This window comes from Juglans regia, chromosome 13 (genome assembly GCF_001411555.2).
Source record: "Juglans regia cultivar Chandler chromosome 13, Walnut 2.0, whole genome shotgun sequence".
In the NCBI taxonomy this organism is placed as follows: Eukaryota; Viridiplantae; Streptophyta; class Magnoliopsida; order Fagales; family Juglandaceae; genus Juglans; species Juglans regia.
The window spans coordinates 56,288-80,973 of NC_049913.1; the positions used below are offsets into that span (position 1 = coordinate 56,288).

Here is a 24,686-nt window from a genome sequence, read left to right on the forward strand (position 1 = left end):
TTTGAGAAATATTTAGCTTTAAGTATTCTACTAGGCAATGAATTAGGATACATTCTCAACCTCCATATCTGCTTTGCTAAAAGGACTATATTAAAACTGTGCAAGTCTCTAAATCCCAAGCCCCCATAAAAATTCCCTGCATATAAGGTTTCCCATCTTGACCAATGGATCTTGGACTAATTTTCCTGATGACCCTGCTAGAAAGTGAGTAGTTGGAGAAACAACTATATCACAACTTATTTTATAATCGATAACATGATCTTTTTTTTTTTTTTAAAGCAAGTAAGCATATTATAGATAAACTAAAAGATAATATGATACAAGGTTCGATGGGACGAGAGTCCCTTACAGTCTTTCGAAAGCCAACAGATACAACACGATCTATTTATTTTATAAAAATATTTTTATTTTTAAATCTTTATTATCCATCAAATTTAATTTTTTTAATTTCGTTTAATCCACAATTTTATAAGTAATTTAGATAAGAAAAATGTTAGAGATCCACAAAGATCTTATATAAAGAAATTTCTAAATTAGCATTACTTAATGTCATCAAATCTATTTTACAATTAAAAAAATTATAATTCTACACCATATCAAATCATATTATTTATAAATTATATTTTGTAAGATTTTTTTATAAACTGAATATTTTTCAAAAGATAATAGACATTGGGTTTTGCTTACAAGATTATCCATCCGTTTGCCGAAAAAAAAAAAAAAAAGCAGATGATCCATCCGGCCCATGGAACATAAATGAATGGGCGGAGCCCAGCGGAGGAGTTGATAGAGGCCTACGCAAACGAGCACACCAAATCAGAAGATCATTCTGAAAAGCTTTTCGGGACCCGGGGCTGGGAGGAAGGGTGGCTGCTGTCCATTCACATCCTCTACCCCGATTGGCCAGAGGCACTGAGTTTGCTTTGCTCCATGAAAACAATCTCTCTTCCATCTCCGTATACTTGGGACGGTGCTTCGCGCTGTACCTACGCTTCTTCTTTTACGACTCCTTACAAAGTTATTATAATGGGCAGGAGCAAGAAGCAGCCTACACCTCCGTCTCCTAGGGTTATATTTCTTATCATTCTCATTTGCTTTATTAACTAGTACTTTTCCATTTACTTCGACACCCGTTTCCTCACCCTTTCGTGTCATGTCATTAATATTTGATGTAAGGAGTAAGGCTGTTTATTATATATTTATTTTTTGAGCAAATTAGAAAGAAAAGATTAAGCGAGTTTTGTACCAGCAGATGTATTTTGATATAATGCATTCTACATATTTTGGTGTGAATTATGATAATAAACGCAACTTGAGAACAGTCTGGAAGACAATGCTCCATAAACCACATCTAATTTTACGCTAAGACACAAAATTTTATTCTCATTTCATCTTATCATTACACATTTTTAAAATTTTTATATAAAATATAATAAATAATTCAATTTTTTTAAATTTCAATTCACTTTTTTCAAATTTTAAAACAATAATAATATTAAAATATAATATTTTAAACTCTTAAACAAAACATAAAATTTTCATCTCTCGAATCCCAAACCTGCCAAAAAGTAGGGAGCATTGCAACTTACTACTGAGAATTGATACTTCTCTTCACTTTGGACTGCATGTAAGAAGCGTTATGTTGACAGGGTTCGGAGCCAACTCCTCCCAGAATTACTTCAAATGTAAAGCAGAATCTACAGTTTTTAAGGTTATGGAAGGTAGGTTATCTGCTAAGATATTTAAAGCTGATATTCATAAACGTATCCTCAAGCTCACCTGGCAAAGTTCTTGCAGGAGTTCCAAAAAAGGAAGTCTGGACAGTCTAAGCCTGCTACCAGTTATCGCAGAAAGAAGGTGCAGAAGGAGGATCTTCCAGAGGATCCCGAACTCTATCGCGATCCTACCATGACCCTCTACTAGTAATAATCTTTTCAGGTTTCTTTCTCATTTTCATTTGCCATCTTAATTATCTTATGGCTGTCGGAGAAGTATTTTCCTTGTTTGCTAAATTTCTTCTACAGTACAAACCAGGGTATAGATAGTGCAGTCCCTGTCTTGCTTGTTGATGGCTATAATGTATGTGGCTACTGGATGAAGTTGAAGAAATACTTTATGAAGGGGAGACTTGATATTTCTCGCCAAAAGCTAATTGATGAACTTATAACATTCAGTATGCTAAGAGGTTTGTACTGTGGTTCTTTTATTAGTTGTATGAACATGCTTCGTTACAATTACTATTATAAAAACAAGGAGACTTCGTTAAAACAGGGGCAGCACTGCACACACGCCTCTCTCTTTTTTGGGCCCCAAGGAGGAGAAATAGAACTCATAAAAACCTGAGAGAGGGGGGGGGGATTTGCCTTACATATAACTCATAAAAACTTGTACTTGGGCTATGCCTATTTACCTTGATTCATTAAAACTTATTATTACTTATCAAAAAGAAAAAATACATGTTTATGCTTAACTGTACTTATTAAGGGCAGAGCTATATAAATGATCACTCATTCACATATTATAATAGCTACCTAACGAATGGTATAATGGTTAGTTTTGGGTTCATATATATGAATCTGTGGGAATGTAACTGTACTTATTAAGGACAGAGCCATAAAATGATCACTCATTCACATATTCTAATAGCTACCTAACAAATGGTATAAAGGTTAGTTTTGGGTTCATATATATATGAATCTGTGTGAATTACATTGACAAATCTTTAGTTCTAAAAGCAATTTGTTTCTTAATATTTCGTTTCATGAGTACACAGCTTCCTTTGTTATATTAAAACTTGAGTCGGTTCTTCTGTCCCACGATCTTTCTCTTGAGAAGTACCACTGTATTTGTCTACCAACGTTGTCTTGTGATGAGTAGTTAAATTAGATGGTTTCTTCTTGGTGTGTTCTCAGTATGTTGATCTCACCATCTTATTATTTGAAACATTTGCAGAGGTGAAAGTAGTAGTTGTATTTGACGCTATGATGTCTGGACTCCCCACACACAAGGAAAATTTTGCTGGGTACTATTTATGAACCTAAACTGTAGTTATCACTTTCTTTGATTGCATGGTATTCTTAATCAATATTGAGCTTAGTGGTTCATCGGGATCAAAGCAAGAAGTGTCTATATGTTGTTGGATTATATGTGTGTATATATATTGACTACCCGCCACTTGTTACATATCTTCTATTCCTAAGGTCATATTTGTCAGATGAAGGACGATTTATTGTCTTCCCTGGCAGATCTTATTTATAGGATAATAATGTTTTGATTGGTCATAGTTTGTCTCAGCAAGCTCAACTTTGAAGATATGTTCTCTGCATATTTGTGTAATAATCTTACTTTATATTATTTTCTATTTCATCATGCGCTACATGTGGTACAGCATTGTGCATGAAAACTAATATCTCTTTTGCTTAATATATTGTTTTGTTACTGTTCAGTAACAACAAGCCACATGGATGGATAAGCCCAAGTATTTTCTAGTCAAAGCCCTTTTGATTTTTGGCTGTTAAATTCGTGATAATTGGAAACCAGCCCCATTTATGACTCCAAAAAGGATCCAAAGAATAGCAGCATATTTACCCTAGAACTCCTAGCCATTAGGATTCCTAGAACCCCTTTTCATAACAAAGTTAAATTGGTGCAGCCCTATTATTAGGTTCCAGGTCTCATTATAAGGATAGCCTCAAAACTAGAAAAATTAGAGGCTGCTGTGAGTCCGGAAAGCTTTTATAGCAATCCCATGTAATGTTCTTCAAGAAAACCAATCCCTAACCCTAGATAACTGTTGCAACTTCAAGAGATTGAAAAAGGAACCAGCCTCACCCTATGAAGTCCAACCCTTTACCAACAACTTCAAGTAGGTGATTATTGACATGTTTGTTAACGATAGAAGCAAAGAGGTAAGTAGCATGATCATACCTTTACATATATGGAAACAATGTTTTAAAAGTATTGTGTGTATGGCCCTTTATCGAAAGCTCATATTTACGTATCAAGTTATGATGAAAGTGATTTTTGAATGCCATGTTATTATGTGTTTTACATGCATCATGATATGTTTTCATTTATGATTACGATGAGCTATGTCATTATGTGGTCTACATGCATCATGATAAGAAAGCTAAAAGAAAAGTTATGAAAGAAGTTTTAAGAATGACCATAAGAGATGCATGGTACCAATGCAATATTGAGTGGATGTGCAAGCCACGAACCTAAGCGTCGTCCACCATAGTATGTAATGATAAGTTAAGCGGTTCCCCTCGTGGGCACAAGCAGTGAAACCGGTGCACAATCTAGACACGGGGGTTAAGGTTTGGTGGCCATTAAGGAAAGGGAAAGACAAGTTCAATGAGTTATGCATAGTTTATGTTAGTATAGGTATTAAGTATGCACGCTTTCAAGAAAACCCTATTGTCTATTATGTTTACTGTATGATGCACTACTTGTTGGGTATTCCACTCATTTTTATTTTTTTATATTTTTAAAATGTCCAAGTGACGAGGATAGTGTTGAGGAGCTAACGGCCAAGCATAGATCATGTATCAAGGATTTTTGAGACTTAGGTGTGGTTTAGATAGTGAGATGATATGAGATGGTTTTAGTTGAAAGTTGAATAAAATATTATAAGATTATTATTTTTTAATAATATATGAAGCCATTAAGCTTCATATTTTCGTTTACCTTAAGTTTTCTCTCCGCACAAGTTTTCCACTTTCTTTGTTTTTTCTTTTTTGTTCTGACTTTTCGTTGATGTTGGAGGTGATTCGTTAATGGCTTCTGCTATGTGTGAAGATTAACGAATCATTGTTTAGCTTTGGGATTTCATTGTGGGTTGGAATAGATGTGGAGTTGTAAAGAGGTTTTTATTGATCAGAAGCTTTTCGAGTTCAGGAAGGAAAATGATAGGTGGTGGAAAATCATAGAAAGTAGTCACCGTGTTGTGAAATACATAGCCTTAGATAATGAAGTTATGGGGTGGCTGGGTGCTATGGTGAGGGAGTGTGCAGTATCAAAGGGTGTTCATGAGTTTCTGAGAACTCGTAGAATAGGAGACACGGTGCTAATGGTACGGAAGGGACATAATTACAATGGCAGTTTCATGTCTCTCTCGGAGTTTGGTCGTGATAAGAGGAGATGATTGATTGTTGTGCCGGAAGGTAGGAAGGGGGAGGGATGGAGAAATTTCGGTGATACATTAATGGAACTCCATGCGTCTTCTGGTTTGTGCAAGAGAATTAGAGCACTTTGTGGTATTCAAGCAGATAACTTGAAGATGAACAAAGGAGATGGTGGGGGCATTCCATCGTACAGTGAGGTGCTTCAGAAGAAGGCAGTGCCTCGAGCCAGTGCTGTGATGTCAGACGTGCCCATTTCCGAGGCTGTACAGAGACAAGAGGGTGAAGGTAGTGGGTTGTTAGGGTTGAATGAGGAAAATATTCTGAGGATGCTGGTTGGATTAGAGGAAAAAATGGGTGCAGTGTTAGAGGAAATTGGTTATTTGAAACGCTGCGTTAAGGGTAAGGCAGTGATGAAATCTGAACTGGGCCGAGTAACGGGCCATAAGATTGGGCCACAAAACTTGGGTTCGTGGGGCCTAGGTTTGGGCCGTGGCGCAGGCCAAACGAAGGCCTGGAGGGTCGTATCTCGGGTTCCTACCGAAACATCGGGTCAGGAACCGAGACAGGCTCCTGTGGAGCCGATACTTAGTATGCCGGCACCATCACTGACACAGAAAAGTTCGCCGGCCTCCGTCGACCATGTTGGTGTGTCGGCTGAACTATCCCGATGGGAGGGGCTGGAAGATGGTGAGGTTGCTTCAGAGCCAGTCTTGGTGGAGACTTCGTGTGAGGTTATATCGCCGCTATCGCTTGAGGTGGGGTTGGGGAATGGCCAGACTGAACCGTCTGTGGAGGTTGTAGCCAAAGATACCGTGCCGATGCAGCCTACTCTGATAGTTGTTGGGTCATCGTGTCAGGAGGTTTCGATAGAGGTGGGGAGTTCGGAAATGGAAATGGATGTTTGTTATGGGCATAAATCAGGGGAAGATATATTCTTTGGAAACTTGGTTACAAATAATGAACCAATTTTTGTGGAGGGCTCGGAACTATCTTTGATTCCAAAGGACAGTGTAGGTGAGGAGGGGGCAGCTACTCCTCTTTGTACACTCCCTCCCACTAACTATGGGAGTTGCTCATCTAATTGGATTTTTAAGAAGGTAGAGGAGCTTCAAGATATTTTTGGGGTTTCTTTTGGAGGTTATGAAGAGCAATTTATGGCTTTGGTAGTGGCTATTGAAGCTAGTCGTTCGAAAATAGCCACAAAACAGAATAGGGAACTTAAACGTTTAACGTGTTCCATCAATTATGATGTCAAGGAAGGGAGTAGTGGAAGTGATAGACCGAAAGGGAGGGGAAAGTTAAGTTTTTTATGAAGCCTAAGATTTTATCTTGGAACATATGGGGACTCAATGATAGTAATAAACGTATTCGTATCAAAACCTTGTTGAGGATGTGGAAAGGCGATGTGGTATGTTTATAAGAAACAAAGTTGAGTATAGTAGATAGAAATATTGTGAGTAGCCTATGGGGTTGCTCGCATGTGGGTTAGTCTTATTTGGCCTCATTGGGAGCCTCAGGTGGTGTTTTATTAATGTGGGATAAACGAGTGGTTGAGGCGATTGAGGAGTGTGTTGGTGAGTTCTCTGTTTCAATTTTATTCAAAAATGTGTGAGGGATGGAAATGAGCTTTTGTAGGGTGTTATGGTCCAAACAGGGACTGTGATAGGCGAAGGTTGTGGGAGGAATTGGCGGGAATATACTCATTATGGGATGTACCGTGGTGTATGGGAGGTGATTTCAATATTACTCGATTTCCTAGTGAACGTTCAGGGCATCATAGGCATTCTAGGGCCATGGAGGAATTTTCTGAGTTCATTTTTGATTTGGACCTTATGGACCTTCCCTTGGTGGGGGGTGAGTACACATGGTCTAACGGCCGGGTTTGGTCGAAGTTGGATAGATTCCTTGTCTCTTCGTCATGGGAAGCTCATTATCCAGAAGTAAGTCAAAAAAGATTAGCTCGAGTCAGTTCAGATCATTTTTCCATTCTTTTAGATTGTGGGGGCATTCATAGGGGTCGCCGATACTTCAAGTTTGAGAACATGTGGCTAACAGCTAATGGGTTTGTAGACTCAGTGCATGATTGGTGGGCATCGTATCAGTTTAGTGGCACGCCAAGTTTCATTTTAGCAGCTAACCTTAAGGCTCTAAAACAAGATCTGAAAAAATGGAACTTGGAAGTTTTTGGTCATACAGACAATCAGAAATCTACGTTTCTGGAGGAATTACAGGAGATAGAGGGTAGAGAAGTGTTGGGAGATGGCTCGGAGGAGGTATTAGAGAGGACGGGTATGGTTGTGGCAGAGTTGGAGAGGGTTTTGTTGTCTGAGGAGATATCATGGCGTCAAAAATCCAGGGCTCTTTGGTTGAAAGAGGGAGATAAGTGTACAAAGTTCTTTCACAAAGTGGCTAATTCACATCGTCGAAACAATGCTATTGAGTCGCTTCATTCTGGTACTCAAGTGTTATCCTCCCCCCCAGAATTAGAAAATCATATTGTATAGTATTACGAGAATCTCCTCACTGAATCGGCAAATTGGAGGCGAAGTTTGATGCTTTATCTTTCGAAGCAATTGATCCGCAATATGTGAGTGTTTTGGAGAGACCGTTTGATGAAGAAGAGATTTTCAAGGTCATCACTAATATGGCTAAGGATAAAGCGCCAGACCCGGATGGTTTCTCAATGGGTTTTTTTCAAACTTGTTGGAGTGTTGTGAGAGGTGATGTTCTGCAGGTGTTCAGTGAATTTCATGCTTTTCAGAAGTTTGAAAAATCCATTAATGCGACGTTTATTGCTCTTATTCCCAAGAAACACGGGGCTTCAATTATTGAGGATTTTCGTCCAATAAGTTTGGTTAGTAGTATTTATAAGATAATTTCGAAGGTTATTGCTAACCGGCTTAGTCCAGTGTTGGAAAATATTATATCCAAACCTCAGAATACTTTTATTCGTGGGCGACATATTCTTGATTCGGTGCTCATAGCTAATGAGAGCCTCGATGCCAGATTGCGGGAGGGAAGTCCAGGTATTCTCTGCAAGCTGGACATGGAGAAGGCTTATGATCGTGTGAATTGGGAATTCCTCTTGTACCTGCTTGAGAGATGTGGCTTTGGAAATAGGTGGATTTCTTGGATGAGGCATTGTATTTCAACTGCTCGATTCTCAGTTTTAGTTAATGGTACTCCTGCTGGTTTTTTTGAAAGTTCGAGGGGTTTGCGACAGGGAGACCCATTATCTCCTCTGCTATTTGTTATCGTTATGGAGGCATTGAGTAGGATGCTGCAGGCTATTGTTGATGGGGTTTTTTTATCGGGTTTTAAGGTGGGAGATGGCTCTGGTGGCCCATTTATCATTTCACATATTCTTTTTGCAGATGACACTCTGGTATTCTGTGAGGCGGATAGAAGTCAGGTCCAAACTTTACGGGCATTGTTACTTTGTTTTGAAGCAGTGTCAGGGCTTAAGGTGAACCTTAGCAAATCTGAGATGGTGCCAGTGGGTGAGGTTCCTAATATCCGCAGTCTAGCAAGTCTTTTGGATTGCAGGGTGTCCTCTTTTCCAATGAAATATTTGAGCCTTCCATTAGGAGCATCTTTCAAGAGTAGAGCTATTTGGAATGGGGTGGTGGAGAAGATAGAGAAAAGGCTGGCGGGATGGAAAATGGTGTATTTATCGAAAGGGGGGCGTCTTACTCTTATAAAGATCACTCTTATTAACCTACCCACGTATTTTTTATCTCTCTTTCCCATGCCTATAGGGGTGGTGAATAAGATTGAGAAATTTTTTAGGGCATTCTTATGAGGATGATTAGGGGAGGAGAAGAAATTCCACCTAGTTAGTTGGAAGACGGTATGTGCCCCAATTGTGAATGGAGGGTTGGGTGTTTGCAACCTAAGAACCTTTAATAAAGCACTAATGGGGAAATGGCTTTGTAGATATCATCGGGAGGGGGGAGCATTGTGGAAAGAAACTATAGATGCGAGATATGGGGTTGCATGGGGCAGATGGTGTTCCAACGAAATGAGAGGGGGGTATGGAGTGGGGTTATGGAAGTATATAAGGAAGGGGTGGTTATGTTTTGAAAATCATATTCGCTTTGTAGCCGGTGAGGGTAACCGAATCCGTTTTTGGCGGGACGTGTGGTGTGGAGATCAGACTTTGGAAAGAGTTTTTCCGGCTTTATATCGTATTGCAACTAATAGGGAGGTTTCAGTGGCGGAAGTGCGGTTATTTTCTCATGGTTTGCACCAGTGGAATATTCTGTTTAATAGAGATCTTCACGATTGGGAACTAGATATGGTTACTAACTTTTTCAGCCTATTACATTCCTCGGGGACTATGAGGGCACAACATGATAGCTTGAAGTGGAGGTCTAAGGATCATAAGTTATGTACTGTTAAGGTGTATTATAACATTTTGATAACACATGACCATACTTCATTCCCTTGGAAGAACATCTGGAGATCTCGTGTGCCTTCCAAAGTTGTTTTTTTTGTTTGGAACACTGCCCTTGGGAAGATCTTGACCACAGATAATTTGAGGAAGAGAGGATGTGTTGTGATGGATTGGTGCTTCATGTGCAAAAAGAATGGAGAATCGGTAGATCATCTATTACTACATTGTGAAGTAACAAGAGTTGTGGGATGAGATCTTTCGGAGGGTTGGTGTCGCTTGGGTAATGCCGATGAGGGTGGTGGATTTGATGGGCTATTGGAGAAAATTGCAGGGCTGTCGTCAAGTGGCAGTAGTATGGAAAATGATTCTGTTGTGTATCATGTGGTGCATTTGGAGGGAAAGGAATGCGTGCTGTTTTGAAGACAAGGAACGTACAGTGGTGGAGCTGAAGAATTTCTTTCTAAATACCTTATTGCTTTGGTTTTCTACTATTGTGTTAGTTGGGGAAAATATTCATGACTTCTTGTCTTTAGTTCATCGCTCTTAGAATGTATTTAGGTGTTCTTTGGTATACTTCCTGTGTACATGGCTTAGGCCTTATTCATTCTTATTTATATAATTTATCTTTTATGTATAAAAAAAATAAGATTTGAAAAAATTGAATTGTTTATTATATTTTGTGTGAAAATTTTGGATAATTATGATGAGATGAGATAAGATGAAACACTTTCACTATCCAAACAGGGTCTTAATATGTCTTTTCTTTTCATTAAAAGATCAGTTTTAAATTTTCTTGCTATGAGACTATTTTTGTTATTTTTTTGGAATTTATTTTTGATAAATTAGGAATTTTTATTATGTTGGGTATCTTTACCGGGAACAATTACGAAAGTACTTGACACTTATAACCTATGGGAAGGGGTGTTATGATAACACTAATAGCAGCTGTACACCCTCACAGCCAAATTGCGATAGCCCACACTTATTTTTTTGGTGATGCCAAAACCCACAACCAATAAATCCAATTGGCTCATAGTTTTGGGCTCCAAGTATGATTTGGCAATTCAAATTACCCAACCGAAACGCCTTTTTTTTTTTTTTTTTTTTTTATAAGTAAGAAGTAAGTTTCATTGATATGAATGAAAAATAGGCATAGCCCATGTACACTGAGAGTATACAAAAGAAAACACCTAAATACATTCTAGAAGTGCTAGATTAAAGATAAAAAGTTATGCACATTGTTTCCATTAAGGACAATAGTTGAAAACCATAGGAGTAAGGTGTGTAGAAAAAAATTATGAAGCTCCGCCATTGTTCGCTCTCTATCTTCAAAGCACCTCGCGTTCCTCTCCATCCAAATACACCACATAATTCATAAAGGTATATCTTTCATACTGTTGCCGCCTAGGGACAGCCTTGAATACCCTTCCAGCAAGCAAGCATGTCAGCCACCTTTGACAGCATAACCCAAGCAACATCCACTCTACTAAATATCCCATTCCACGACTCTTGTCACCTTGCAATGCAATAATAGATGGTCTACCGATTCCCCATGCCCCTCTTCCTTAAGTTATACGTGGTAAGAATATTTCCAAGGGCAGCCATGTAACACCCCAATGGAAGGCCCAAACCACAAGGCCTATGCTCCAAAAGGACTAGTCAATGATACAATTAGAGCCCCATTAGAACCTTATAAAGAGCAAGAACTTCTCATTCCCAAGCAATGTGGGATCCCATACACCACCTACTCATATCCATATCATATGGGGGTATCACAATCTACCTCCCTTAAATTCCCGACGTCCTCGTCGGGCCTGTCCATTGTAGGTAGCACGGGTCAAGTTCCACATTTCTGGTTGTGATAGGCTCTGATACTATTTGTAACGCCCCAATGGAAGGCCCAAACCACATGGCCTATGCTCCAAAAGGACTAGTTAATGATACAATTAGAGTCCCATTAGAATCTTATAAAGAGCAAGAACTTCTCCTTCCCAAGCAATGTGGGATCCCATACACTACCTACTCATATTCATATCATATGGGGGTATCACAAGCCATCCACACGAAGAAGGCCACTTTGGAAGGTGAACAAGATCTCCAAATGCTTTTCCACGGAAAAGATGCAATACCTTGTGGAGCCAACATTTTATAATATGCCTTCACTGTGAACTTCTTGTTTTTACTGGACCACCATTGTAGCCTATCACCCTGTATCGTTATACTTCCTGAGGAGTATATCAAGCTGAAAAATTTTGAAACAATAGACAATTCTCAGTTATGGTTATCTTGAGTGAATATATTCCACTAATGGGAACCATGCGCAAACTCAAGCACATTCGCCACCGTAACCTCCCTATTAGCTACAATGCTATAGAGAGTTGGGAAGGCCCTCTCCAAAGAGCGCTTTCCACACCAAACATCCTACCAAAATCTGATCCTAATTCCCTGTCCAACCACAAAACGAATGTCGTTTTCAAAACACTACCAGCCCCCCCTAATATGTTTCTACAAACCACTCCATACCGCCCTCTCACTACATTAGAACACCAACCGCCACAAGCACCTCCGTATCTAGAGTCAACCACTTCCTTCCACAATGACTCACCCTCGTGATATCTCCATAGCCATTTCCCCAATAGCACTTTATTGAAGGTCCTTGTTTCGCACACCCAACCCTCCACTCAAGATTGGGGAACAAAATTTGTTCCAATTAACTAGGTAGAATTTGTTTTCCTCCCCCAGACCACCCCACAAGAAAGTCTGGAATAACTTCTCGATTCTATTTGCCACCCCAGCAGGCAACGGAAATAGAGATAAGAAATAGGTCGGAAGATTCGATAAAGTGCTTGTGATCAATGTGATTCGCCCTTCCTTCGATAAATACAACCATTTCCACCCAGCCAACTTTTTCTCCACTTTCTCAATAACCCCTTCCCAAATAGCTCTAGCTTTGAAAGTCGCCCCTAGAGGGAGGCCCAAATATTTCATAGGTAGAGAAGACACTTTACACCCTAAGAGGTCTGCTAGGCAACTAATACGAGGCACCACACCCACTGCCACCATCTCAAATTTACCAAGGTTTAACTTAAGCCCTGACATGGCTTCAAAGCACAACAGAAGTCCTCGTAAAACTTGAATTTGGCCGAACTCCGCTTCACAAAAAAAGAGTGTATCATCTGCAAATAAAATATGTAACATTTTATAGCACTCTTTGTATTTGGGCTATTGCTGTTGATTTTAATGGCATGACCCTTCATCATTTTCTTGTCTCTTTGGCTCCCTCTTAATCAGGGTCCTCTATTGTAAATACTGGGCTATGCCTATTTTTTAAGTAATATATCTTTTTATTTATCAAAAAAAAAAAAAAAATGTAAGATCATGATAGAGCCATTAGTACCATTACCCACCGAAAATCCAGCTAAAAAACCACCCTCAATATCTGCCTTCACCATCCGACCAAGTGCCTCCATGACAATAACAAAAAGAAATGGAGACAATGGGTCCATTTGCCTCAATCCACTAGAACTATTAAAGAAACCCGTAGGGGTACCATTAACCAACACTGAGAAGCGAGCAGTAGAGACAAAATGTCGAATCCATGCAATCCATCTATCACCAAAGCCACACCTCCCAAGTGAGTAAAGGAGGAAATCCCAATTTACATGGTCATATGCTTTCTCCATGTCAAACTTGCATAGGATGCTTGGTGTGCCCTCCTTCAACCTAGGATCCAAGCACTCATTTGCAATAAGAACTGAATCAAGTATCTGCCTCCCTCGGACAAAAGCGTTTAGATGTTTTGAAATAATCTGCTCCATTACCAAACTTAACCGATTAGTAAGAACTTTCGAAGTAATTTTATAAACCCCACTCACCAGGCTTATAGGACGGAAATCCTCGACTTCCATTGCCCCATGTTTCTTCGGTATGAGAGCTATGAATGTCGCATTAAGGCATTTCTCAAACTTCTTGTAGGCATGGAATTCAAAGAAAACTTGCGTTATATCACTTTTCACAATCTCCCATCAATGTTGGAAAAACCCCATTGAAAACCCATCTGACCCAGACGCTTTTTCTTTAGCCATACTGCTAATGACCTTATACATCTCATCTTATTCAAAAGATCTTTCCAGCCAATTCGCGCTTTGTATATCAATAGACTCAAAAGGCAAATCATCGAGTTTCGGTCTCCAACAAGTTGGTTCCGTGAGCAAGTTCTCATAGTTATTCACAATATGATCCTCTAGTTCAGTGGGGGAAGAGAGAATTTGGTTACCTGACTTGAGTGTCTCAATAGTGTTGTTGCGCCTATGTGAATTAGCTACTCTATGGAAAAATTTTGTACATTTATCCCCTTCATTTAACCAAAGAGCCCTGGATTATTGTCACCACGATGTCTCCTCCATCAATGATAGCCTCTCCAGTTCAGTCTCCACCACACTCTTCCTCAACAATACCTCTTCGGAAGTGTCTCCCATCAATACCTGCCCCTCCAACTCCTGTAACTCTTCCATTAGAGTAGTCTTCTGATTGTCGATACTGCCAAATACTTCCATGTTACACCTCTTTAAATCTTGCTTCAAAACCTTAAGCTTACCTGCAAGAATGAAGTTAGGAGTTCCCGTGAGCTAATAAGAAGACCACCAAAAACGAACTTTCTCAGCAAACCCGTCCACTGTCAACCACATATTTTCAAACTTGAAATATTGGCGACTCCTATGATCGCCACCACAATCTAGCAGAATAGGGAAATAATCCGAGCAAACCCGGGCCAGCCTTTTCTAACTCAGCTCCGGAAAATGGGCTAATGTTACGATCCCACATCGACTAAGTATGAGATTGGTTGATGGTTTATAAGCCCCTAGACACCCTTTCCTTGTAAGCTAGTTTTCAAGTGTAAGTTCTACCTAGTGGGTTCATAACAAATAGTATCAGAGCCACCTCACGTCTAAGGTCATGTTGCGATGGTTGCAATCGTGCGGCACTAGGGGTGATGTCAGCATGACAGTGTTCGCCCAGAGCTAGGAAAAGACCTAGCGCACAACCAGCCCGTGTGAGCACTAGGACCGCCGTGGACGTCGGCTGGGAGCGTGGTGGTTGTTACGATCCCACATCGACTAAATATGAGATTGATTGATGGTTTATAAGCCCCTAGGCACCATTCGTAAGCTAGTTTTCAAGAGTGAGTTCTACCTGGTGAGTTCATAACAGCTTCCCAAGAAGGAGAAATTAGAAATTTATTCAATCTCGACTGCCCCTGCTATTGGACCATGGGAACTCACCCCCAACAAGGGGGAGGTCCAAATCAAATATAAACTCAGAAAACTCCTCCATAGCTGTAGATGTATGGGAGTTACTGGTTCGCTCGCTAGGAAAGTGAGTGATGTTGAAGTCCCCACCTATACACCACGGCACGTCCTATAAACAATATAAACCCACCATCTCCTCCCAAACCCGCCATCACCCAACCGAAACTCATAAATCAATTTCAACTCAGTCAACACCATAAAGATGAAACCATACAAAACCACTCTTTTCTACCTAATATTCACACATGGAAAATCAATTAGACATTTGATAGAACCTCTCACCTCAAGTCTAAGGCGTTGTTTGGTTACATAGATGAGATTTGATGAGATGAGATGTAAAATATGTGAATAATAGTGAGATAATTTGTGAATAGTAGTGAAATGACTTGAGTTAAGATGTTTTATGGAGTTTTGGGAAATGAGAAAAAAAGTTAAAGAAAAATATTATAGAGTTACAATATTGTTAGAATATAACTTTTTAATATAATTTTTGTTTTAGGATTTGAAAAAGTTGAATTGTTTTTTATATTTTGTCTGAAAATTTGGGAAAACTTTAATGATTAGATAAAAAAGTTAAAAATTTGAAAATTTGAAATTGAAAAGTGTTTATGTTTAAATGATGTTTAGATATTGAGATGAGATGAGATGAGATTAGATTGGAGGAGAGATGGGTTGAGACTATCTATGAAACCAAACGGGGCCTAAATGCACCAAAGTTCAACTCAAGGAGAGTGGTAGTGTGAAGTGGTATTGTGGCCGTGCGAAGAAGGAACAGAATAGATGAATTAAACTGAGAGGAAAGAAAAGTTAAGAAAGTAAGAGGGAACCGAGGCTTACTGAAAAGTGCTATGATTGCCAAAGCTCGAATTGCCAAAAGAAAATAGGCAAGGGTGGTGGGGGAGAAAGAGGGAGAGGGAGAGAAGGGCATTGTGTGATTTCTCAAGGACTACATTCATAGCCAGTGGGGGAGAGCAAGAAGTGGTAATTCTTGTTGATTCTGGCTTTAATGAAGGGAGTTTACAGGAAGTTAATTGCAGGAAAAAAAAATAAAAAAAATAAAAAAATAAATTGGGGAAAGAGAATTAAGGGAATAAAATCTTGCCAAAGAAGAGAGGGAGAAGAGAAAGGAAAGAAAAGGGAGGGACATTTCAGAGGGAGTCTGGTGAAGGAAGTTTTCGGGTGGAAGAACTAAGAAGAAAGAATTTAGGGCTTTCTTAAGGTGTTTTGATTCGCTCTCTCTCTAACTAAAATACTGGGATTTGTTTTTTCTAGTTGGGCTGGTTATGACACCATGGGACTGCAATTTTTTTTTTTTTTTTTTTTTATTGAATTTTGACATTGTCATTCATAAAGATTATAGTCAAGCTTATATTTGAATTCTACTCTTTATTTCTGTTGGAAATGAAACTTGTTGATAAGATTTATTTGATTATGTATTTATTTAAAAAAAATGATTAATTGGATTATGAAAATTCACAATGTTGCAGTATCGATATAGTGTACTCAGGTGAATCATGTGCTGATGCGTGGATAGAGAAAGAGGTAAGAGATAACATCAAGCTGGTAGGATTCTATATTATTTTTGGTTTGGGTAGTGAGATGAGAATTTTTTATTTTAGATGAAAGTTTAAAATATTATTATTATTTTGGAATTTGAAAAAGTTGAATTGGGATTTGAAAAAATTGAATTGTTTATTATATTTTGTGTGAGAATTTGAAAAAGTTGTAATGATGAGATGAGAATTTTGTGTCTTGTCTTTGCTTTTGTGTCTTGTCTTTGCCCCCAAACTCTGGCATGTGTGAAAATAGAAATTATTGTTTTCCTGTGTGGATTGGCTGTCAAGTTGAATTGTTTTCACTAGTTGGTTGTCTCTTCCTTTCATCTATGTCATGGATATAACTTGAGCTACGGTTGACTTTTAATGGCCGGACACACACACACACACATTAAAAGTAAAAATTTTATTGATAGAACTAGGCAAATGCCCAAGGACACAGGACATATACAAGAAGAAACACCTAGTAGGAAGAAGAGGGAGAGATAGATACAAGGAACTCGTGAACATTATGACCATTGAAATCTATAGCTATTGTCCAAAGAAATAATGTCTTGAAAAAAAAGGCTTCTAAGCTCCACCGAATGTACTTTGTCTTTGAATGTTCGTACATTTTTTTCCTTCCAAATACACCATTGCAGGCATATGGGGACAATCTTCCAAATTGATGCAATTTTCTGAATTCCATATAGACTCCTCCAGCTGGCGAGAAGATCAGCCACCCTCCTGGGGATTACCCATGCCATCCCCATCCTGTTGAACATATCATTCCATAAGGCCCTAGCAACCTCACAGTGAAGAAGCAAATGATCCACTGTTTCACTACTTTTCCTGCACATGCACCACCAATCCATTTCAATAATCCGCTTTTTCGTAGGTTGTCGATGGCCAAGATCTTCCCCAATGAAGCAGGATATATTTAGCATATTAGGATGTTCTTTTCGTTCAACTCCTTGTTGTCCTGTTTTACTTCCACCATTTTTTTCTGTCCTGCGTAATTTTTCAACGGCACTTGAACCATGACCAACCCATAAACATTTACCAACAACAACGTGGAATGACATCTTTCCCTTATATATGGGGATACAATTTCCTTAGCCCACGCATGAAATACTCCGCTTGTGGAGCTTCCCATGACCCGCTAGCTGAATTGGCCCTAAAAGTGAATTTGAGAATGAAGGAGGTTCTGTGGGCAGGGCCCTTATCTCTCTTCTTGACCTAACTCTTTCACATCTCATGGAACTACACATGCATGCAATAGAGTATTTTGAGATAGTTTTTGTCCTCATAACTCAGATGTATTCTGGTCTTATGCATTTAAATTTTTGTTGTCCTCAAACTATTTATTGTAGATTCTTGAGTGAATGTAGCATCATCTTCCTTCCTGTCTTTCCATCTTTTATTTTCTGACAATTTTTGCAGTTGGCATGGTTACACTTTTTTAAAAGTTTTATAACACAGTCCGGTGTGGAAATCAGTTCTGTTGATGAATGTTTCGTTGTATTTATTAAGCATATTGTGATAATTGTGTTTTCCTGGTGTATGCTTTCTTGTTAATCTGGCAGGTTGTAGCGTTGAAGGGGGATGGATGTCCCAAAGTCTGGGTTGCCACTTCTGATCATTGTCAGCAGCAAGCAGCATATGGAGCAGTATGTATTCTCCTCATGGTTATAGACCAATTTTTGTGAAATTGATGCCACTTCTTTGTTAATCTATTGAGTGCAATTCTTATATGCCCCTTTTCAAATACTTATAGAAAGGGGTTAAATACTAAAATAGTCCGTGGTTTTACTTATCAAACAAAAAAAGTCCCTGTGGTTTGTCTCTAAATTGAAAATTGTTTTCGCAGTCACGCATTCAAGCAAGGGCATTTGCCTAAAAATACAACTTATGAGAAAAACATAGTTATTCATTAATTGAAAATTGTTTTTTAGATTTTTTTTTTAAATTTTTAGATGAGTTATTTTTTATATTATTTCTGTGTTTTTTAATTAATTAATTTATTATTTTTCTTTTATTGTTGCTAACCAGACACTTCTAATAATTCAAGTTCACCAACAGAGTAGGGACGGAAGGAATTATTTGATCAAAGTTGAAAGTATGGGTAGTAAATAGTTTAAAACTAAAACTTAAGAGGCAAACCACAAGGACTATTTTAGTATTTATCCTAAAAAATTATTTTAAATATCTTGTGTGTATTCATTTGCTGGGGTAATTAATAATAATAATATGCAACTTAATGTGCAGTAGTTGATTATATCATATGGTATCCCATATTGTAACCAATAAGTTTAGGTCTTCAACCTTATGGTTTCATTTATTTTGATATTAAATGTTCTAAATCTGTTTGACATCGAGTTTATCGTATTTGCCTGCATGTCTGAAATAGGAGTTTATTTTTGGGTTAGTATAACCATTACATTTTTATTTAGCCTAGAAACAATCATACATGAAACTTCATTCTCTCCTTATAATCCCATTCGCCCCAACCTCACACCAGTTAAACCCTTTTAATTAACTTACCTTGGATCCCCGCATCTCCCCTTTGTATGGCAACACTATGTTTCCTTGCTTTCTCAGTAATCTGATTTTCTTCAGCCTAATGTTTCTTGAGTGTAGTTCAAATTTAAACATTGCAATGTTTTCTCCAATTTGTTTAGCCACTTCTTTTTTTCCTTGGTGACTGGTTTATTTTCAATTTTTCTAAAGAATCTGTTCAAATTTTGTTGCTTGGTGTTAGTCTACATTTTTGTAATCTTTGTCAGGAAATAATTCTCCAAAAATCCCCCAACTATTTTTTTACCACAATTTTTTATTTATAGGTAATTAAGAAGTTTTATTCATAAGAAAAGAAGGCATAGCCCTTTTTTTCCACAAATATATAATGGATTCCTTCTTTTATTCTCTATATAGCTAGTCTTTGGTCATTTGCTGGTGTGGCAATCACTGTAGATCTCTTAAGATTCATAACTTCTGTATTATTTGCCATAAGACTTTCTTGTAATCATTTTGTGTGGTATCAGCACGATTAATTCAGGAATCAAACTCAGTTCCCTCGTGGGGAATTAGCCATTCTGATTATAGTTGCTGAACTCTAGATATGTATTGTTGAAGTGTACTAATCAGAAATCTAGTCAGTTTACATTTACTGTGCTTCTGTCCTCCACTTTTTTTGTTTTCATGCTGTGTGCGGGATGTTCCCGATGGTAGGCATGTCATATACTCCTTTTAGACTATGTACTTCAATGATGGTTGAATCATGCTTTTGTTGATTGCCCGAATTTATAATATTTTCCAGGGTGCCTTTGTTTGGAGTAGTAAGGCGTTGATTTCTGAGGTGAGCCATTAATATATGTGGGGAATTTTTGAACTTGTACTTACTGTACTCTTGCTATTTGTTTTACTGTCCATATCACAAATCACCAATAGCAGTTTATGGATTTCATGATGATGCACGGTCATCTCTCACAAGACTCTGGGGCGCTACCGTCTAGTTATGATAGCCTTATGTCATGATGATTATGTCCTACACAGAATGCATTCATTCTAAAAAGGTTCTCATGATTTTCATTCCAATTGTTTGTTCACTAAAAACAATAGAATATTACTTTCAATGAGAATACGTTAATAACCTAGGGCAAAAACCATGTTCTGTTATCTTGGCTCATCAAAATCCACATGTCTGCCACAATTTCATTCTTTCAGTAATCTGATCCCATCTAAATTTTGGTTGTTTCAACAAATCTTTTCTCAACTAATCGGGATCCATTATCAGTATCTTTTTTCTTCATCCTATCCTATCCGAGTTCATACTCTCAGTCACTTCTTTTTTTTGAGTAAGATATCTTTATTAAAAAGTGGAAAGGGCGCAACACTCATTTCCCTGTTATTCATTCGCGAGATGCTCTTAAATTCAATGTGTGTGCTGTCATTTTCTCTCTCACTGATGGATGATTAAACAAGATATGAAAAATATTTTTACTTCAGCATTGTTGTAGACTACTGCCCACTTTTCGTGCTAAATTACACATCTTATATTGTTCCTATTGTTCTTATGGTTTTACTTATTGATAATTGACCCATTCAACAGCTCTATATTGTATAATTACGTGAAAAAAGAGAGATCAATCAATCTGACTTCAATTTTGCTAGGAAGTTTCTAGCTTGTTCTTTGATGACAGGGTTTTTCTGGTACGGAGTATATTCCAGGTATATTATGTATTTTAATTTTTTTTTTCCTATGCGGTTGGGGTTTAGATTAAAGCATCACAGAGGGAGGTTGAGAGGATGCTTCAAGAACAAAGGTGTGTTCTGTCTGAGATGAATGTTCACATCGATATTACTTATATACTCAGTACTCTTTTGCATTTTGCTTGTTATATTCCCAACTAATTAAACAACATGGCTGACACATAAGTATCTCATAGAGATTTGTCCTCATTGATTGTCGGATGAGATCAGAGATTATTATAGTTATATAAATTGGTAACATCTCTGTTTAAAGAAAAATTTTAAAAGCCACAATTAAAGAGAACTCATGGTTTTAAGCAAAGCACTCAATAAGAGTTGTCTCATGAAGTATCATGACATTTGTTCTCAACGCTTAAAGCAAGCCATAGTGTAAGACAAGATCATGTATTAGAGGCAAGTGCACTAAGTGTTCTCTGAGTTTAAATTCTTCTGGTAGGATTTTGTTCTTGACATCTTGTGCCACCCTGGTAAGATTATAGGAACTTGATCAGGTTTCTCTTTGGTTATCTTTTAGCCACAGTGGAAGTGTTAGCTCCATAACTCTAGGGGTCACATATCCTTAAGAAGTATGCCATCAGAGTTAAAACAAGAAAACCGTGGTAGTGGTTTCTTCTTGCTCTGGGAATCTTCACGCGCGGCCTAGTAAGAACTAAACAAATGCAATTTGACCATTGTAAGACAAACAATTAAGAAGTTTCACAAGCTTTAGGAAACTAGTTTATGTGGATGGATGTTTACCTTTTCTGATCATGTACATCTTTTACATGGATGTTTACTGAAAAATAGTTTATGTTCTGATCTTGTGCTGGTTTCTTTTGCTTCAATTATCGTCATCACCATCATTATTCTTTTTGTTGTTGTTAGAGTAATGCTACATACAGTCATTAATTGTATAAACGCCTCACACTCCTTTTGAAATAGTGGATTTCACTATTAAAAAATTAATTTTTAAAACGAGTTCTATATTTATTCACATTTTTCAAAATGAGTATGTGGTGCTTACGCACTTGCTGCAAATATTCTCTCTTAAATGGTTAACCAGTTTGTTTCCCTTTTCAGATCTGCTTCTTTTCAAGGTAAATTGTTAAAGCACAATCTTGATTCAGAAGTTGTAGATGCTCTTAAAGATCTGAAAAAGAAGCTATCGGAAAATGAGTCAAATACTGAAAAGTAGCTGATCGGGTTGATTTGATGTTCTCTCTTTCACGTTTAACCTCCTCACATTACGGTACAACCTTCATGAGACAGTCTTGGCTGTAGAATTTCCAAATTGTACCCATTACCCTGCACCGTGCACATCCTACATCTTGATTAAGTGTATGTACGTAGCTATTCGGTGCAGGTACATAATAGAGCATATTAATAACAAGTAGGTATGAATAGATTTCGAGCGTACGGGTAACGACGAAGTAGTTCTCTAATTGAGATTAGTTCTAAATTTTGGGAATTATGTGCCATGGTGACGATCTGGATTGGCAATCACATTGTCTACTTGAACCATTAGATATATATACATATATATATATATATAAATGGTATTTGCATTCATAAATTATGAAGTATTGCATATTTTAAAAAATAAAAATAAAAAAATATGAGAATCACAAAAAAATTAACTTTTTAAGGGTGGACTTTATTCTTTTTCGAAATGAATGATTGGTTCTTGTACAGCTCATGATTTTTTTTTTTTTAAATCATAAAGAACCCATGATTATATTTAGCATTATTCAAATATATATATATATAAATGTGAAAAGTATTATTTCAGATAAACCTACAACATAGAGAGCACTTTCAAGTTACAGTGTCATCACAGTTTCATGGACAAATTAAGGTCTCATTTAATTACACAAATAAGATGAAATAATTTGAATAGTAATAAAATAGTTTGAATTAAGATTTTTATGAGATTTGGAAAAGGAAAGAGACAAAATTGAATAAAAAAATCATAAATTTTAGAATATAATTTTTGTTTTAGAGTTTAAAAAAGTTGAATTATTTTTTGTGTTTAATTTTGAAGTTTGGTAAAGTTGTAATGATTAGATAAAGAAGTTAAAAATTTGTAATTGAAAAATATTTTTATTTGAATGGTGTTTAGATGTTGAAATGAGATAAAATAAGATGAAATAGTTTGAAAGATTTGTGAAACTAAACCAGCTTTAAAGTGCTTTTGATCAACGGCTGCTGCGCTGTTCCGAGGATTATTATTTTTGGGATTTTCAATGAAGAGCCGTAACTATGTATAACCGTTCAGAATTCTAAAGTTAGTCTGTGAGATAAAATAAGAAAAATTTTAAAATGGTCCTTTACACCATTCATATCAGTTTTTCATTAATGGTAAAATAAATCCATCTACATGGGATTTTAGTCCTAATAATTTAATTAAATTAAAAGAGAAACGACTTTGATAAATTGTCAAAACCTCTAGCGTTAGAGTGGCCTACCATAGTTTGGCATGCGTTGGATTGGCGCCTGGCGGCACGAGGTTGGCTAGATAAAGTTATAATGGTAAAGTCTAACGCATCTAGGCACTATATCTAGTACATTCAGTGCCTAAGTAGTGTCGGATCTACCTCATCTAGGCTAGACAGCTTCATTGGCATTGAATCCATTGCAAGATTTTTTTTCCTAACAGGATTCTAGTTGTTGCTTATGGTGGCGACTGTCGCCAACAGGTGGTCGATGGCGGCTGCCATCCAGAGCAACGCCCAGATTAATTTATTTTGTGATAAATCAACTGTTCTCAGGGGGGTGACCAGCATCCTAAGTGATGACTGGAATGGTGTATGATAATTGTCTAAAAAATAATTAGCATTAAGATCTTTACATAATTAGGGTTTTAGGTATTTCATTAAAAAATATATTGCAATTGAGTTCATGCTAAAATCATTAGCAAGTTGTGGTGGTGCATAGGCCTGTGCAAATGGCCCGAAGACCCGTCCCACCCGAAGAATCCGAATAGACCCATCCGTTAAAATTGATTTAGATTACATTTCGGGTCGAACCCGCTAAAAATCGGTTTCAACCCAATTAACCCGACTAACAAGTAACACGCTTATAAACTCTTATTTGCAGATCAAACCCTAGCTTCCTTGCCCTCTGCATTCTCTTCGTCATCATCATTGCCTCCCATCCCTATTCTCTGAAATTTCACCTCGTCTAAATAGCAAGTATAATTATATCTATCACCACCTTCTGAACCGTTTGAGGTTCGTAATCAAACAAAGTGGAATTTAGAGTGGTGTTGATGAACTTTTGGGGACAAGAATATTGCATATCCCAGAGATCCATTCTTGCAATGGTCATGCTACGAGCAGATTGGTTGATGTTCAGAACCAAGAATTCAAGCTCTTCAGATTTCAAAACTGCGTACGAATCGTTTCGACGCTCGAGCTCATACTCCGTGGCCACAACATTGAGGCCGATCACCTCCCTAGAAAGGGAAGGAGATGTTTTTTAGGTTTCCACACTTGTAGGTACGACTGCATGCAAGGAAGGGATCATCCTCGAGGTTGTGAGATGGAGGTGTTACTGTTGAGAAGAAGGAAAGGGTGATGAGAAGGGAAGATACAGAGAGATGGGTATCCATGTTTAAAGAATATTCATGGAGAGAAAAAACAGCAAGAAAATCAAATGGCAGATGGGTATCCTCGTCATCGGTGTGTTCATCAACTCTGATTGAGAATCAAACACAGCGAGAAAATCTCTTTCTTTCCCTCCATGGATTCTTCTTCTTCTTCTTCAACATCGTCTCTCCATCTGGCCATGGTGGCCTTGGTGGGGGCCTCACTAATGGCCATCTTGGCCTTCTACATCCACAAGCACAGCATTGACCAGGTCCTCTAGCGTCTTAAGGGAAAACTCGAGTTGACCCGACCCGAGATGTTCGGTGCCGGGTTGCTGTTTCTTGTTGACGGATTAGGTCGGGTCGGGCCCAAACTCAGTTCAGATTGGTCGGGTTGCAGCCCTAGTGGTGCAGTAGGGTTGGACGGATGAGTTTAACACCTAATCCTAGAGCGCCACTTTTCTAAAACAAATATGTAAGTCT

General features: G+C 37.9%; 1 protein-coding gene across 2 annotated transcripts; it reads left to right on the top strand.

The window, feature by feature from the left end:
- The first annotated feature begins 817 nt into the window (after positions 1–817).
- LOC109001950 lies at positions 818–22,033 on the top strand. 2 transcript variants are annotated; one of them, XM_018979500.2, is made up of 10 exons: positions 818–1,068; positions 1,650–1,721; positions 1,798–1,922; positions 2,025–2,185; positions 2,953–3,022; positions 16,319–16,373; positions 17,953–18,036; positions 19,686–19,724; positions 20,645–20,691; positions 21,698–22,033. In XM_018979500.2, exons 1-10 carry the CDS (start codon positions 931–933, stop codon positions 21,810–21,812), a joined length of 906 nt encoding a protein of 301 aa, XP_018835045.1. In that variant the 5' UTR covers positions 818–930; the 3' UTR covers positions 21,813–22,033. The 2 variants fall into 2 exon arrangements, with proteins under 2 accessions (XP_018835045.1, XP_018835122.1); XM_018979577.2 differs by lacking the exon at positions 20,645–20,691 and having other exon boundaries at positions 918–1,068.
- Positions 22,034–24,686: the final 2,653 nt, after the last annotated feature.